The sequence below is a fragment of the Chenopodium album genome, chromosome 21 (genome assembly GCF_948465745.1).
Source record: "Chenopodium album chromosome 21, dcCheAlbu1.1, whole genome shotgun sequence".
In the NCBI taxonomy this organism is placed as follows: Eukaryota; Viridiplantae; Streptophyta; class Magnoliopsida; order Caryophyllales; family Amaranthaceae; genus Chenopodium; species Chenopodium album.
In genome coordinates this window covers 8,840,584-8,859,477 of record NC_137854.1, presented here as the reverse complement: position 1 = coordinate 8,859,477, position 18,894 = coordinate 8,840,584, and the positions used below count along the sequence as shown (strand labels likewise).

Genomic DNA, 18,894 nt, shown 5'->3' with positions numbered 1-18,894 from the left:
TATGAACGTCCATTTGATGAACTTCCCAATTTTTCATTGCCGCTACTGCAAGAAAGGTTCAAACAGTCACCATTTTTGCTACCGGAGCAAATGTCTCATTGCAGTCTATTCCTTCAACCTGATGATTGCCAAAGATGACTAATCTCGCTTTTAATCTGATCAAATTCCCATGCTCATCATATTTTTCTTTGTAAACCCACTTGCTTCCAAGTGCCTTTTTACCCGGTGGTAGTTTCTCTAGCACCCAAGTACCCTGCTCTTCTAGAGCCTGGATCTCATCCGCCATTGCTTTCCTCCAACCCTCGTGTTTCATAGCCTCCTTGAAACTTTTGGGTTCATTTCCTCCTGTAATGGCAGCAATATATGTTCTATGCTTCACAGAGAAACGGTGAGAATCAATAAAATGTGTTATAGGGTAAACATTACCTGAGGAAAATGATGTCGCAGGTGAACTCTGAGATGATGTAGATGGACTTATATTTCGAATCGTGTGTGTCACATAGTCACAGTGCTTCAAATTCGGAAATTTCTGTCTCATGCCTTTACCCAAGGCCTCATGCCCAATTGGTTGCTCGGGAATTGCTGTAATATGTTCACCCTCTTGCTGCACACTTTGCCCCGCTCAAGAGACATGTGTTCACTCGTGTGTTGTCCAGAAGCCAAGACAGAGGAGTTGTCAGTCTTCTCCGCGGGCTGGTCGCGGTGTGTGGGCTCTTGCCGCGGCTTGCCTGCGGTGTCTCCTGCTACCCTCATTTCAGCGCACCCAGCAGAGGCAGGCTCCTCCGCGGGCTGGTCGCGGTGTGTGGGGTCTTGCCGCGGCCTACCTGCGGTGCCCCTTGCTGCCCCTATTTCACCTTCCACACAAACATACTCCTCCCCCACGCAGCTTGTATCCATACACCACTCATCATCACTCACACATCCAACATCACAAGACACATTCTTTGACACCGAATTGTTATGCCCACTAGTATTAAGGTACGGAAATTCACTCTCATTAAAAATCACATCCCTTGAAACAAATATTTCCCGTGTCTCCAAATCATACATCTTCCACCCCTTTTTCCCGAAAGGATAACCGAGGAATACATATTTTCTACTTCGACTAGCAAATTTGTCACCCTTACTTCTCTGATTGTAAGCATAACATAAACACCCAAACACCTGAATATACTCATATGAAGGTTGTTTGTCAAATAAAATATCACAAGGGGTTTTATAATCTAGTAAACGAGATGGTGTTCTATTAATCAAATGACAAGCAGCTTGGACACACTCCCCCCAAAATTTGAGAGGCAAATTTGCTTGAAACCGCAAGGCTCTAGCAACATTCAAGATATGTTGATGTTTTCTCTCAACACGCCTATTTTGTTGGGGCGTGCCTACACATGAGGTCTCAAAATTTATCCCATTTGTAAAAAAATACTCCTTCAAAGAATTAAACTCCGTACCATTATCACTCCGAACAACTTTAATTTCTTGAGAAAATTGTCGTTTCACAATAGCCACAAAATTATAAAACATGTACTCAACTTCCGTTTTATTCCTTATTAAATAAGTCCACACACCCCTAGAATAATCATCAAAAATGGTTAAAAAAATAATGAGCACCACAAGATGATGGAGTTTTATAAGGACCCCATAAATCTAAGTGTACTAGTTCAAAAACCCGACTAGCTGTATTTTGACTCAAAGGAAAACTACTCCTATGTTGTTTTGCCCGAGGACACACATCACAAGATTTAAATTTATTACTACTACGACTCACAAATGGAAGTTGTTGTAGTACTTTTGTCGAAGGATGCCCCAAACGTTTATGCCACAACTCTGTCGAATGATCCCCATCTATCATCAAAGTCTTCACCGTAGGAACACCCCGGAAATAACAAAATCCATCTACTCGTTCACCTGCTCCAATCACCTTCCTCGTCGCTAGGTCCTGTATAACACAAAGGTTGTTATTAAATTGCATGACACAATTTGAGTCATCACACAATTGAGTCGCCGAAATTAAATTACAATTCAATTGCGGGACATAAAGAACATTCTCAATAGTCAAACCCCCTTGCAAAATCACTGAGCCAATTTTGTTAGCATTGGCATATTTTCCATCCGGCAATCCCACCGGACAATTTTGAACATTAGAAACATTCGTCAACAAAGATAACTCGCAAGTGACATGATTTGATGCCCCGATATCAATGATCCAACCCGGGTCATGGTTACTATTAGTCTTGGATTTAAGACCATTTAGATGACTAAGAAGCTGCTGATATTGATCAGAAGAAAGGCCCACAAAACGTTGCTCACCACGGCCAGCCATCACACTCACAATGTAATGTCACGTAATTGATACAATTAATTTCACAAGTCCTCACAAATAAAAGAATTAATCTCACAATTCCTCACAAATAAAGGAATTAATCTCACAATTCCTCACAAAATTTGTGAACCCCACAAACTCACGAACCTCACAAATTTGTGTATGTATAAATCTCAAAGCAGTGAACTCTCACTCACACTCTAATTGTGCGTGAACAATGAATGTTACGAACAAAATATTAAAAAAATTAATTTTGGATCTCACTCGGGCTCTTGATACCATGACAAAATATGATCGTATAATTCTCTGTATACTTCTCATTAATCATAATGGCCACATACAATATATATATATATTAGGTATACTTGGAGGGCAAGACCAAATAACCTAAAATAGCTCACAATATTCTCTAGGATATATTTTCACAATATTCACAACTAGGTTAGTTCCCGTGCCATGCACGGTAATTTTCAATTTATTATTAATGTAACACTATAATTATATTTATCGTTAGTGCGTGTAACATAATAATTCGTATTTAATTTCAAAAATAAATTTGTCAAAAAGTAAACCACATGAAAAATTTAACTACGATATACTATTTATTTTCTTATTAAATCTAATATTTATCAAAATAAAACACGAAATATCAAATGAAATATAAAGAGTTTTGTAAAAATACTCCTTTGACAATGAGTGATTTAAAATTCACAACAAAGTGATACTCCGTACTGTTTTTCTTTTTGACAAACAAATAATAAGTTTTATAAATATGTATATAGCTAACCTTCCATCTACCATATCTATGTATACAACTTTTTTTCTTCTTCTTCTTCCATATAAAATTGAGCACTTTTAAAATTTGAAAATATAATTAAAAAAAAAAGGTCATAGTATAATTTGGGCATGTGGTTTAACATAAAACATGTGGTGTATTGATACAAAAATATTACAGTAATAACTTTTAAATACTTTAAAAGTTATGATAATATGTTTAAAATTACCTACATGGTATTTTTTTGATTTTATCTAAAGATAAAAAATAAATGTATAAATCTAACAGATTTATTAATTTAATCTTTAAATTAAAAAAAATTGTATAGTATGCTTAATAAAATAAAACATTGGTTGCATCATAATGTTACATGTTTTCATGTATGTAGTACATCTTTTATTTTTTTCTATGTAGTATCCTAGTATGTAATTATTAGATAAAGATAGAAAACAAAAATTATACCTGTGTAAAATAATTAAAGATACTTGACATATCAACTAATGAAATAATTAATATTTTGGAAGGAAAAGGTGTTATTATTTTGTAAGAAAGGAATGAAAATATTATATTACATATATTAAATATTCTCTAAGATTTTTTTGACAAAAAACAAAAAAGGAAAAAAAAAATAACACCTTTGGCGGGAAAATTTTTAACCAAAAGATGACACATGTCATCTCTGGTTTCGCCTTTAGTATATAGTTATAGATATGTAATTATTAGATAAAGATAGAAAACAAAAATTATACCTGTGTAAAATAATTAAAGATACTTGACATATCAACTAATGAAATAATTAATATTTTGGAAGGAAAAGGTGTTATTATTTTGTAAGAAAGGAATGAAAATATTATATTACATATATTAAATATTCTCTAAGATTTTTTTGACAAAAAACAAAAAAGGAAAAAAAAAATAACACCTTTGGCGGGAAAATTTTTAACCAAAAGATGACACATGTCATCTCTGGTTTCGCCTTTAGTATATAGTTATAGATAGATTATCTTGTTTCCTAAAATATATCCCAATAATATCTTTAATTTTAATCATATATGAAACGGTAGTGAAGGTGGTGTACTCTATAAAAAGGTTGCAATATCTTTCGTTTCACTTCTTCGTATGTGGACATGTGGTACAATTTCCCTAGGTCATCCTTCACACCATTGACTGCTTACAATTTACAACAATCCCTCACTAATCTTCAAGCTAACAAAGTTACAAAGGAGCATAAATGAAAGTATCTTCCATGTGATACTTTTCATCACTTAGTGACAAATCCTCAGATACAAAGGAGCATAAATGAAAGTATCTTCCATGTGATACTTTTCATCACTTAGTGACAATTCCTCAGAATCCTAACAAAATGGCAGCTAAAGAGTTTTTGAGCCACAGAGTCTAATGTTAGGATCCGAATAACCACACAAACAATTGTTTTAAGAACATGTCCATAAACAAGGTAGCACTAATAACACGACCATGTGCACTCCTGGATTCATAGGTATTTACAAAAGAATAATTCAATATTTTGATAGAAGCGGGACCACTTTTATATCTATATAGGTGAATTATATAATCACGAAATTCATTAACGGTTTGTTTGGATAAATAAGTAGAAGTAAAATGGAAGGGAGGGGGAGGAATGAAAGGAGAGGAAAAAAGTAGGATTACTCATTGCTAAATTTGGCATATTCTTAGGTGTAACCTTCTGCACCTAGTGTTGGTGCAACAACATGAAACACAAGAATTTATGGATGAAACGCAGCCCAAACTCAAATCATACAAAATGTTTTTCCCGCAGAAGTTTGTTTCTTTTTTAAAATTTTTAGTTTCCTTCTTCCTAACTCTATCTTTTCTCTTTTCTTTCCTAATTCTCATCAAAATTTTCAATCATAAATTTCATTATAATTTTCTTTTACTCTGTTTTTTCTCCTTCCTTTTTTTTTATTTCAATTGATTCATCAAATCCAACCACGAATGTTGTTGAAGATTGTTCTTGATCAAAAATTTGCAATAATGATAATATAATTACAATGATCTTCATCCCTTTGTCATTGTGTGAAATGATTTTGAGTTTCAGAGAACTAATGGAGAAGAAGGTGGGTTTTATTTTATTTTCTCTCTCCTCCTTTTCTATTTTCTTTTTTTATATATTTTTTTTGTTTTTATTCTTAATCAATCATAGATCAGTAATTATTTTATCTATGATGAGTCAAGATTAGATTTAAGATATATAATCAATTTTGGAGTTGGAATAATTATAATCGAATATTTGTATAATTTATGTAAGAAAAATGAACATGTAATAATTTAAAATGAACATTTATTACAAAATGAACATTAGTACAGTAAACATGAACATTTTACTACAAAAAATGAACATTTTTATTATATACAATGAATTTGAACTATTTGAATATGAAAATCATGTTCAATTTTAATATACTAATTGTTTATCACTTTGTTTATCATGTTCATTTTTGTATGTGTTCATTTAGTTTTTTTAAATGTTTTATTCAATTGCAATTGTATTTTGTTAAATTTATATCAATTTGATCTATGTATGAATTTCGATTTATTATGTGGTGATTTTGTAATGAATTTTGATCAATTCGATTAGGTTTGTGAACATGTAATTCATATGAATTGAATTTACGACCTTTAATTATGAACACAAGAAAATTGAAGAAATAAAAAATAAAATGATTATGAAAGATACATATTATAAGTATTAAAAAAAATATGAACATGCATCAAAAATATGAATATACGCATTTTAGAAAATGAATATACGTATTCAATATATGAACATATGCATTATTGGTTCATTTTTTGAATGCGCATGAACATAAGCATTTCAGAAGGTGAACATATACATAAAAAATATGAACATATGCATTCAAAATATGAACATATGCATTGGTTCATTTTTGAATGCGTATGAACATAATTAAGCATTTCAGAAGGTGAACATATACATAAAAAATATGAACATATGGATTTAGAAAGTGAATGTATGCATTTCAGAAAGTTTATAAATGGATTCAAAATATGAACATATGAACTTCAAAATGTGAACATAAGTATCCGTTTCATTTCACTATTTTTTTTTTTTTTTACAATTCCAATAAAAAATTTCGAACAATAGAGTTTCGAACAATTTCAAACAAAATTAAGTGATAATCATATAATTCAAACAAAATTAAATGAAATTTACATAAAATTGCCTTTTTTTAGGGAAGATCCTTTTGATTTTGCATCTCTTTTTTAATGTCCATTGATGTTTTTGCAGTTTTTCAGTGAGAGAAAATGAAATAGAGGAGAAAGAAAGTGAAAAAGAGGAGAGAGAAAATCATATAGAAGAAGAGTTTTGAGTTTGAAAGTGACGTTACATTTATTGGGTGTGGGTGGGTGTATTGGGTGTGAGTGAATATATTGTAGTTACCGTGTTTTTTTAGTTTTAGGGCCTTTTTTAATTGGGTTGTGTGTAATTGGGCTTCTGGGCTGCTGTTACACCTATATATGGTGCACAAGGGTGCACCTTAGACCAATTGGCTAAATTTCGAGACAATATGGAATGGGCCTGGGCAATCCGAACAAGGAAGGAAGAGAGTTTGGTCCACAAATAAGGCTTTATAACTTCCATACTAAAACCAATTGGCAATAAGTAGGAGATACTCCTCTATAAAGTGAAACCATCTCTCCTCTTTCTCTAATGCGGGACACTCACAAGTGGGCAACAATGGATTTCAATACTCATTTATCAAATTACATTGTCTCAAGCCCATCTCTCATATTGTTCCATAAGTGATGAATCCTTTACCTTGAAAGTCCTAAAAGATTTACGAAGTTGTTGCAACTTCCTGTCAACCACTCACACGTGTCGGAGTGTTGTCAATTTTCTGGTATTAATGTTGCCCATATTATGTGTGGTGTTAACCAGATGAGCAACCATGTAATTAATGTTATGGATACGTAGGTAGAGGTGTTCACTGGGCTGGGCCCCCATTAAAGACCCAACCCACGCCTGTCTCATTAAGAATTGACCCGACCCATTAAACAGGTCCGGACTCATACGATAGGTGCGGGGTTAATCCATTATAGCAACAAAAGTACAAAACTAGTTAATGGGTCAGAAAATGGTGTTTGTATATTGGGCTTTGAAATTTTAGTTTGACATTAACAATGGGCCGAAAAATGGTGTTTGTATATTGGGCTAGATCGAAAATCAATTGTGTTTAGCTTAGCCTGTAAGTTTGCGGAGTAGAGTTTGTTTTGTTTCAAAATACATCATCATACATACTCGTAAGTTGTTTTGTAAAAATTGATGAGTAAGATGACATTATGGTAAGTGGCTTAAATTAGCTTTTGCGAATTAGATTGGGCATTCGAATTGTGTCAATTGGGTCAAATTGGTTTGGGCGATTTTTGGATAGCTGATTTTGGGTTAAGTTTTAGGTCATGCTTAGATTGGGGGTAATAAATTAAAGGGTAACTGCCATGATTAGGTTCTTGCTCGGCTTTTCTTGCAGAAGCAATTGCCCTTCGAAATGGTCTTCTTTTGGCTAAGGAGCATAATATTTCCCATATTTTCATTGAAGGCGACAATTTAACTGTTGTTAGTATTTTGCAGGGACACTACAACTGCCCGTGGAAGCTTCAGCTCCTTATGGACGACATCAAGATCATCTTGGACTCCTTCTTACCCTTTAAATCTCAACACATCTTTCGTGAAGGAAATAGAGCAACAGACAATGTTGCATCTCTGGGTTACTCTACTCTGACCCACCAGGATATTGATCCATTCTTTGATAGCAAGTTTTCATATTTTTTACTACAAGATAGGTTAGGGCACGGTCTTGTGAGAAGACGTTCCTAATCTTTTTACATGTATCTTACTTTCAATATATATAAATATATATATATATATAAAAATTAAGGGGTAATCAAAGTCATATTAGAAAAAAATACTTCCTCCATTTTTAATACTTGCAACACTTTTCTAAAATGAAAATATCATCAAAGTCATATTAGAAAAAAATTTAGTTAAAAAGTCATATTTGATTACCCCTTAATTGTATTAAAAACTAGTGCAAAGGGAAAAATGAAAAAATAATTTTTTTCCAAGTTAAAAATTTAGTTAGTTCCCATTAGCTTACAAATGTATGATTAGATTGTTAAATTAAAAAATTATTTTAAAAAAATACCAAAGTTTAGGGAGTTTACCTATTAGTATAATAGTTTAGGCAAAGTTTAGGGATTTAACCTGCTATATCAGGTTACTACCTGAAAAATGACCTCCAGCCACCTGAGTAGTGAGTAAATTGCAACTTTTAAGAGTTTAGTGAGTAAAGTGCAACATTTGGCTAAGTTTAGGGAGTAGTTGTATGCTTTACTCAATAATTGGGTATGAACTACAAGGAATAATTGGGTATCAATGCATAGTATTGACCTTCAATGTACTTAATTCACTCCATAATTACTTTATTTTATTTTATTTTATTGTAACGATAAAGAATTCAACACTATTCTTTGACTGTTTTTGTGATTGTATGTTAAGAAAAACATAATCATGTGATTTATGTTAAATTCCTTTCGTTATGTTATTTTTAGTAAACTATACGAGTAATTAAATATATAAATATTGTATAATGAGCATTTTTTTTTTTTGACAAGATTGTATAATGTGCATTGATAAGCATGAAAACTCCAACTTTGCAATTAAAACAACGGATCAAATTTGCTATTGCTAGCTTCAAGTGCCTGTTCATTAGCACTAAAGTCTTGCAACTCTTCCTCTCCTATTCGTTATTTTCTGATGATAGTAGTCAATTTTAACAAAAAAGTTTCTAAATGAATTACGTCTACTCGTAGTAATTAAAAAAGGTTCTAATAATAAGGGCCTGTTCACACTTCTAGAAACTTAACAATACACAAGGAGCAAGGACGTTATCATCAAATTAAATACAAGTAGCAACAATCGTTTTCTCTCTTGTCTTTTACATGGCACTAACAATAATGATTCTATTTAACTTATTCGAATACCTTTTCAATTTCTAAAACTCTAAAAAAAGCATACACTACTTAAAACAATAAAACTATATTATATACGAGTAATTAATAAATATTCAATGGTCATTTCAATATATTTTAATGTGTCAACAAAATAATTAAAACGTACTTCCTCCTTCGCATAAGGATTACTTCATTAAAAAATTTTGAATACAACTTAAGAATCATAATCAAAATTAATTACTCGTTCTACTCCATGGAATTTAGAAGAGATAATATCATTACAAGAGATTTTATATAATTATTAATGGAGAAAAATGTTAAAGATCATAAAAAGTCAAAACTCTATAAAACATTAGTGAAACAAGGACAAATGGAGTAGAAGAAAATTATAAAAAGAAAAAGCAATTGACGTAGTTATGTTGCTTATTAATTTATTATGCGCTGATGCACAAAATAACCAATGATTTTATTTTTAAACAACCAAAGGATTTAAAAGTGATTACTTGAATCAAAAGATTTTTTGATTAGCTAATCACAAATAAATACGTACATTCGACCGGTTAATTATAGTATTAATTCCTTCCAACACATTTTCAATTTCGGTAGAAAAGGCCAACTTTAGTTTGTAATCTTGTGTGCGTCAACTTCACATTGCAACTTTAGTCCAATGCATCATTGCCATCCTGTCACCTATTATGTTGTAGACTTGTAGTAATATATTTTGCTATCCTATTTGTTTGTAAAGCATATAGGCACTATCCGTCAATACTTATTCCATCATACGTAGTACTCCCTCCGTTTTTAAATACTTGCTCCATTTTTCATTTGCGGCCGTTTTTACATACTTGCTTCATTTCTTAAGTTGGAAACCTTTTACAATATTTAATTAGTTTCTCTCTCATAGTGGACCCAATATATATTTTCTCTCCTCCAATTTTCTCCAGTATTTTGCTTTCTACAATTTTTTATTCTTCCACCAACCCCACTACCTCCATATTTTATTACTTTTTCCAATTTTTCCTAAAATTCCGCGCATGGAGAAATGGAGCAAGTATTTATTAACAAAGTACTGTTTATGGGCCTGACCTAAATAACAAGACTTGTTTATGAGTTTAACTATGAGTGATCCCGATCTAGTAGAGTCGTCTTTGATTACCCACAAAAAAAAAAAAAAAAAAAAAAAAAAGTCATTCATCTATACCGTGATGTATTAAAAGTAGATAAAAACGGAAGAAGTACTCCGGTGAGATGACTCAGATAAGATTATTTACGAGTACAAGGTAAGTATATTCGAATTAGGCTTAGCAAGCTAGTTTCATTTGTTAAAAGAATATTGTAGTGGTTTCATCACAGAAAAAGATTCGAAGTAAATCGAGAGATTCCTTGGTCGGAATATTGTGGGGGAACAGCTGATTCGTTCCACACCTCGTGGCTGGCAATTTGTCATGATAATACAAATAAAATGCCTTTGATTAATTACAAATTGGGATCTCAATAAATCTAGTATTTGACGAACTCACAAATTCAATTGTTATTAATAATTAAAAACAAAAGTTATTAAAAGTTGATACTTTAAAACTATATATCGAGTCAAATTTAACAAGACCTAATATACACGAATATATTTATTATTATAACTTTTTATAAGTATCTAAAACACAAAATACTGTCAAAACTCAAAAGGGAATGGAAAGCGCCTAATAAAAGGTATTAATGTCAACACTCAACACGTGTTAACTTTAAAACAGAGAAAGTACTGTATGTATTATAGTCCATTCACAAGTTCAGGTAGAACAAATATCTTGCCTTCTCATAAACCCATTAAGCCATTACCACCAATATTAATTTTAGCTTTAATAGTTAATTAAATTATCCCTAGCTTTATTTTCAAACTAAAAATTCATTGGGAGCCATTGATCTTATCTTGTGGCTTATGCCCCTTCTCCAATCTACACGCAATAACGATAAAATCATGACTATTCAATGTCATAGCAAACTTAATTAGAAAGGGGTTACAAATAAAGAACAACCCAAAAAATTTGGACATAAGACGTGCCACGTTCAAAGTGATAAATGTCAATTTATGAAATATGGACCAAGCAATTTAGAGTGGGAGTCCCACTGCTTTGATTGATTAAAACCAATTAACTTAAGGTTAGCTTGTGTAATTAATATTGCATATACGTATCTACTTGATCTTCCAATCAAATGTTAGGTTTAGATATTGGCATTCCTCAAAATTAGCATTACCTTTGGACTACGCAATCAACAATGGGAGTTGTATATTTCACTAGGGATAAATGATTAACATGTTAGACATCAACTAAAACTATATAAAACTATCCCAGAGTGAGGTTGTTTTTTTTGCCCCAAATAGGAAAGTTGATGACAAGAAATCTTAAGTTGTTACGGAGTGTTATATCTATTCCAAAAAGTTAACGGGTGTCGATTAATATGAAAGGGATGGAAATATGGAATAAGTTGCTAACATTTTTAGGATTTTTAGATCTTATAATTGGGAACTACGGAGTATGAAATATTTTTTTTCAAAATGTCGTAAAAAGTAGGTGAATATTTTTCTATGGGTGATCTGCTCAAATAATAAAAAGATTTCAAATTTTGATTAGATTTACACCATTAGGTTAGGGGTCATTGGTTTAAGATCGGATTGGATCAGACCAAATCAGATTAGACTAAATTAAAACCGAATAAATGACATTTTAAGAGTAAGAGATTGGACCACCACATACGATAGGACCATAATTGGACTTAATGATAAACCGGTCCAAATCTCTATGGATCGCTTTTGGACATTTTTCAAAATTTTCAATTTTCTTATAATACGAGTAGTATTAAAAAAATAAATCATTGGTAAAACGAAAAAAACAATTGTTCATTTTTTTTTTTTTTTTTAAAAAAAAAGGTCTAACATAAAATAGCTTATACAATTTAATTTACCTAAGCATAAAAATAATCATATTAGAGTATTATTAGAGGTTTGTAGCTCAATTCAATGTCAATTTTCTTCGATCCGGTTTGATCCATGTTTCTAATTCAGATCAAGTATTGAACACCACTATTAGTACAATGACTCAACAAGGTCTAGCCTAGAGGCAAAAACTGAAGAATTGTGTACAATAGGTCACAAGTTTAACACTTCCATTATTTATAATTTGTGAACGCCTTGTGAGTTATGCTTAGATTAATATTATCCATAATTTTTTTTTCCCCTCCAAATATTAATAAAAATTTGCATTGTATAGAAAAAACTTGATGAAAGCAGTATGCAGAGCATTTTGGTGAATGCAGCAGATCAGAGCATCAATTTGAACTCCCAATGCATGGAAAAAATTGCATGGTTCATAATTTGCAGCAATGGCACCTCCCCTAGTTCACTCCCAAAAATCAAAATTCATGCAATTTTAGGACATAATTCCAAATTATTGTAATTGACATTTGCTGCTCTTGTCAAAGATTTGAAGTGACACATGAATTCATGAGGTAAACATATGGATCAATCTGGCATACCATCATCTAGACAACGAAATTGGTGAATAATATCTTTATATCAAATATATGGCCCAACAACCTCAATTATAAGTATTCATGTCTTCTAAGAAAATTCCAGAATTATTAATGTTTGTCCCCACATATATAGCTCTCATTTAGCGGCTTGTGCGTTTGTTCTCCAAGTTTTTAGCGACCAATTGAAACTTGTCACGTTTACATACGACTGTGTTTGGTATGATATTTATACATAGAACATAGAAGTATAGAACCGTGGTGTCAACAAGTTTTATATGAGGCAACTCCCTTTAGCTATATTTATAGGATGACATTGGGTTAGGCCGGCTTGTAGTAAGACATGATAATATTTAACACGGAAAAAGCCATGACATGACACATACATAGATATACACGACACAACACACTAATATGTGTGTTAAATCGTAGTTCAAACTTGGACCACATTTACGTGTAGCTCAAACTTTTTTTTTTTTTTTTTTTTTTTTTTTTTTTATAGTGGCAACACTTCTCTTTTCACACTTGTCGATACATGTTTTTAATCGTTAATATCTTTAATTACCAATATGTAAAAATTATAAATTTTAGATATTAAAATTGTATAAATCAAGTCGAATCTAACAAGATCCCACATGACTATTTTTTATTTAAGTATAAATCGTCAAAGCTAGTTAAAGTGAAAAACATGAATAATGTAAAAGTCAAACTGTTGCAACTAAAAAAAAAAAAAAAAAAAAAAAACGGAGGAAGTATACATTAGTTACTTTGTACATTTAGGAAAAAAATGTTGTATTCCAAGTATTTAAATGTGTTTTATGGGGTGTTGAACCTATAAGGTAAGATGTTATCGATGATGTGGCCTTGAGAGTCTTGGTAGCAAACTACGATTCGACAATCGTCCCATAACTACGATACTAACTTGCCTTATTTTCTTATACGAGTATTCATTAACTCATTTTATTTTCTTATACGATACAATTGAAGCATATGAACGGATGAATTGCCTATGATATTCATTAGTATTCGGTTTTTCCCTAGTATTTAATTGTGTTTTATGTTTGTTGTGCCTATAAGATATCATGGATGTCCTGTTGGAAATTTAGCCCCACATTACGATTCTACAATAGTCTAGTAACACGATGTTGACTTGCCTTCTTCCCTAATACGAGTTCATTAACACATTACATGATTCTAAGAAATGTATTAGCTGATGAATTGCCTAATACTATTCATTAGTATTCGGCTCTTTTTACACATACATAAGTAGCATGTATATGATTCATTCATTTAAGGAAAATTTCACATTTGCTACTAGGGAAAAGACCCTTTTTCACATTTGCTACCCCTTTAAAATTTTATTTTATTTTACTACCACCGAAACACACTAACTTTCATAATCACTACCACTTGACTTATACCGTTAGTATTTCCGTTACCACCACCCAACCACCATCCAGCCACCACTCCTTCCCACCCACCAGCTGCTAATCCGCCGCAACCACCACTCACCGTCAAACCCAGCCACCAAGCCACTGCCATAGTGGCCTGAGCCCAATCCCCTGCTGCCCGCGACTCCAACCACCCTGATTGTCGGCGCCGACGTCGCATTCCCAGCCCCTCAAAAACCCGATCAGCCCCTCTCTCCCCTCGAAACCCACCTCAATCTCAGCCCCTCTCCCCTCGAAAACCTCCGTCGATCCCAGCCCCTCTCTCCCCTCGAAACCACCGTCGATCCCAACCCCTCTCCCCTCGAAACCCCCGTCGATCCCAGCCCCTCTCCCCTCGAAACCTGATCCAGCCCCTCCTCGTCCCCCGTTCCCTTTTCTGGCCGCGACGAAGGATTTCCCTGCCACCAAAAACCACCCTAAGCGAAACCCTAAAACTCGTTTAGGGTGGTTTCGGGCAGGGGGATTCGGGTTAGGATTGTCGGTTTTGGGTGGGGAAGGGGAGGGGTCCGATTCCGACCCGAATCGCCGTTGCCGACCGCAGGTTTGGGCGCTGGCCGCTGGCAGGGGGAGGGTGGATGACGGGGAGGGCTAGGGTTTTTTGGGTGGTTTTTTCATTTTATATTTATTTATTTATTATTTTAATTTTTTTTTAAAATTTTTTTTAATAAACTTAACGGAAATCCTGACGAATTCCGTTAAGTGGTAGTGATTATGAAAGTTAGTGTGTTTTGTTGGTAGTAAAATAAAATAAAATTTTAAAGGGGTAGCAAATGTGAAACATGGTGCTTTCCCTGGTAGTAAATGTGAAATTTTCCTTCATTTAATTGATGTAGTGTATGTTGTTTTCAAAAAAAAAAAATTGATGTAGTGTATGTTCATAACTTATTAACCATTATTATACCTTATTCAAAATTGCTTGACATTTATATTTTCCTCTTTCGGACTGCTTCATTAATCATTACGTTGTTATGTTGAACTAAGTAACAAAGTTATAAATTTCTTAAAGATACATCATCACAACTCTATATATACATCACATCATCATACATAAAGTCGGATAGGATTTTATTCAATTATACGGATATATAATTTCAGATTCTATGCAATGAGGTAGGAAGATTGAAGAAAACCTGAAAAGGTTTTAGTAAATAAACTTGTTCTTTGTTCCTAGGATACTAAGTAATAAACATAATTTTAATTATTGAACCATGGACGAATGCGAAGTTATCAACATAATTTCAATCTTTTCTTTTTCTTTTGATTCATCTGTCAATAAATATTGTTCTCAAATGGATAGTACATAGCCTGCAGAGCCAAGGCTCGCTCTAACGAAGGGGTGCAACAAAAATGAGTTTCCTCTAATCCTTAGTCTTTACACAGTGCCGCAGCTGCCTATATTCAACATCCCTTTCATCATCATAGAATTCGGTTTTTAATGGATAAGGACCCAAAAAGAGTACAGAAATGGCTTATCCGATAATTAGAGAAGTCATAATACTCGAAAAAAAGAAAATAAAAATATCAATAATTCCTGTTCTCTTCAATTAATTGTAGGTTGATCAAACTTAATCCTCTTATCCAAGGAGGATGATGAATAGTGAGGGTCGAAAGCTTTCCTGAGCTCTGTATACCTCTCGATATCAAAGTTATGAGTCTTCATAAGCCGCTTTTGCTTAGCACTAAAGCGGCTTTGGTAGAATCCTTCGAATGAAGGTTCTTTAGCTGTCCTAAGGAAGAAGGTGTATCCAAGCATAAAGTAAACGGAAGTAACATAGAAGCAAATGGGCTCCATCACATCCCAAGATAGTTCCCAGAATGTGAGCCTCATGAAGGCCGCGGTTTGGACCACCATGTAGCCCAACCCAGCCCACAACTCCCGGCGGACTAGTGCCTCTGCCTTTTGGTCAATCTCAGCCTTTTGCTCCTCCATCAGCTCCAGCTCGTGCATCCGAGGATCATTTGGATCCGAAACAACTGCTGGTGTGACTAGGCTCTGAATGGCCTTAGCTACCTGTAATCAAAGAAATTGGAAACAAACAATATTTGGGTAAAACTTGCCTTCTCACTTACATTGCCCAGTATTTTCAAAGACTTGAACTTTTAAGACAGTTTAAAATCACAAAACACGTAATAACAAAGTAAATTATTACGTGCACCAAAGAGCACATATTCTTCAAAACAATTTGGTTACAATTTGTCCGATCACATAATAGAGAAGAGGACCAATAGTCCAATACCAACAAACAAGACTCCTTTTCTTGTATAACTGTGTTACGGAGTAGATGATAATAACGTATTAGAAATTTCTATTGTGAATAGGGTTTCCTAAAGGTTTCGTTTTCTTTACCTTTATTAAAGAAAGACTACTAACAAATGATTGTAAAATGGACGGAAAAGAATTTTTAAAATAATAGTAATGTGAAATGCAACTATCAAATATGCAAGGATGATGATGTTTTTAAGGTCCTTTTCTTGCAATAAGATCTGGCCCATTACCATGGGTAAATTAGCTGATGGAAGCAATTAGTGTCATCAATTATACACCAGTAATAATATTATGATTCGTACATAAACTCCAATAATTTTGTTCTTAACTTTTAAATGCTCCATATTAATTATTTAATTATAACTATTTTTTTAGGAACAATTATAACTTAAATTTTTTTGAATAAAATGAATAATTATAACTAGTACTGTAATTAATAAAATTAAAAAAATTATAATTAGTCATCAAGGTTGAATGATTTTGTTTTGCAAATAACATCTTTTATAATAACATAAAAAAGGCCTTAAAAATTGTTTTTCTGTTTAAGTAACACCGACTTTATATTTGCTGCCATCACGTATCTCTTAAAAAATTCAATTTTATTTTTTTAATTAAACTAGCGATTCAAAAAAAAAAAAAAAAAAAACAGCACTCCAGAATTAAATTTTTTTTTTTTTTTTTGAAGGATATATCATCAACAAATTTTTTTTTTTTTAAAAAAATCATCTCCAAATTTTTTTTTTATAAAAATTAATTTTGTTTTTTTCCTTGGGTGGGGGAGGGGTGGGGGTTCATTTTAATGAAATAACTTTTTAATATCAAACATGATTTTTTTTTTTTTTTTGAAAACCAATATAAAAAATGATGAATATATATATTTTTTTCATAATAATGCTACTCCCCCTCAATTTTTTTTTTCTCATGAATAAATAATTATATATATAAATATAAATAAATACACTCTTTTTTTTTTTTTTTTTCTTTCTTTTTTTTTCATCCGTTCCTTCCTCCCTCCCTCTTTCCTCACAAATTTCACTCTTTTTTCTCCCTTCCTTTCTCCTTCCAGAAACGTTACCAGAATGCTAAAAATTTGTTCCACAAACGATAAAATAGATGTCAATAGTGGAACCCTTTTAGATCTGGCGTACCAATGTTCTAACTTCCTGTCCATAACACAATCCAAAATAAAAACAAAAAAAACACGTAATAAACTCATCAGTTCCCATTCAACATTTCAAATAATCAATCACTAAACAATTCAATCTAAAATTAGACTTTGTTCGTCATCGTCATGAGTTTTCACATTATTAATCAAAATTCATCCAACAATCTATATTAACTCTTTTAAAAATTACTGAAAACTCGCAATGATACCGAATGAACCCTAAACGACAATAAATTCAAATCGAAATTAAATTAAAAAAAATAAAGCGGATTGAAAGTTGAAACCAACCTGATGAGGACGAAGGCAAACAGCGTTTCCAAGAACAATAACAGAACCGCTATCATCTAAACTCTTAGCAAAAGAAAACGCTTGATCTTTATTACCACCAACACTTTCCTCAATCAACTCCATAAATTCCTCATACGTTACCCAATCTCTCTCAACTTCGTTCAACTTTGATCTTATCAATTCAACTTGCGACGCTCTCAACACTTTTCTCACCTCACTCGCCGACAATCCTACCGGCGATTCCTCCTCACGCGCCGCCGCCGCACTCGATTTCTCCGGCAACGGAATCAACCCGCTCAATCGGATTCGATCTTTTGCGACGTTTAATTCCTTTAGTTTTTCGACGAGGTTTTCTCCCGTCGGAGGGAATAGCCGGAGCGCCGCCGAGGACGGCGGCATCGCGGCTTGGTAGAGTGGACGGCGTTGCATGTTTCGCTTTATTCTAGAAGGTTCGGGTGGTTCAGAGGGTGGTTTTGCGGCGGTGGTTCGTGATATTGAAGGTGTTGAGAATCGTGAGAGATTGAATAATCGTTGTACTAGTGTTTTCTTGAACGCCATTGTTGTTTATGAGAGAGAAATTAATTGAATGAATTGAATGAAAAATGGGGAAATCAGTGAATTTAATCGGATTTTATTGGGTTTAAGTTGAATAGAGAGAATAGAGATCCGAATGAAAATGGAAGGTTTGAATGAAAAATGTTGGGTAGGCTGCGAACCTTTATATAGGTCCCATAGGTTAGGAGATAAATAAGACAACCCAGCTATTTTTTTTAAAGAAAAAAGAAAAAAGAAAAAAAAAAAAGGTAATATGGAATTTATGACGTAAATTTTAAAAATTGGTTGTGTGTATTAGGACCTAGAATAAGTTTATGGTACAATAAACTTATAGGGTATCTATGCTTAATTACTTAAGTTAGAGTTACGTTTTTATGTGTTTATAACTTTAAATGGATATCTCAATGTACCAAAACACCAATGAAATGGCAAAAAGTAACTTAATGACTTAGGGTTCGTTTTAGCATCACCGTGGTTTTCTGTTTTTTGGTTTTTTTTTGTTTTTCAAAATCATATAATATATGTCATATAATGGTT

The 18,894-nt window shown here is 32.9% G+C and overlaps 1 protein-coding gene across 2 annotated transcripts; it reads right to left on the bottom strand.

The window, feature by feature from the left end:
• Positions 1–15,344: 15,344 nt before the first annotated feature.
• Positions 15,345–18,487, bottom strand: LOC145602797 (calcium uniporter protein 3, mitochondrial-like). Of its 2 annotated transcripts, XM_081658949.1 has the most exons (3): positions 17,803–18,487; positions 17,498–17,512; positions 15,345–16,094 (listed from the first exon to the last, which is right to left on the bottom strand). In XM_081658949.1, exons 1-3 carry the CDS (start codon positions 18,358–18,360, stop codon positions 15,624–15,626), a joined length of 1,044 nt encoding a protein of 347 aa, XP_081515075.1. In that variant the 5' UTR covers positions 18,361–18,487; the 3' UTR covers positions 15,345–15,623. The 2 variants fall into 2 exon arrangements, with proteins under 2 accessions (XP_081515075.1, XP_081515076.1); XM_081658950.1 differs by lacking the exon at positions 17,498–17,512 and having other exon boundaries at positions 15,348–16,094; positions 17,803–18,486.
• Between the last annotated feature and the right edge of the window lie 407 nt (positions 18,488–18,894).

What these genes read in the sequence shown, in the direction of transcription:
- LOC145602797 (XM_081658949.1), bottom strand. Translation starts at nt 18,360, where the DNA reads ATGGCGTTCAAGAAAACACTAGTACAACGATTATTCAATCTCTCACGA.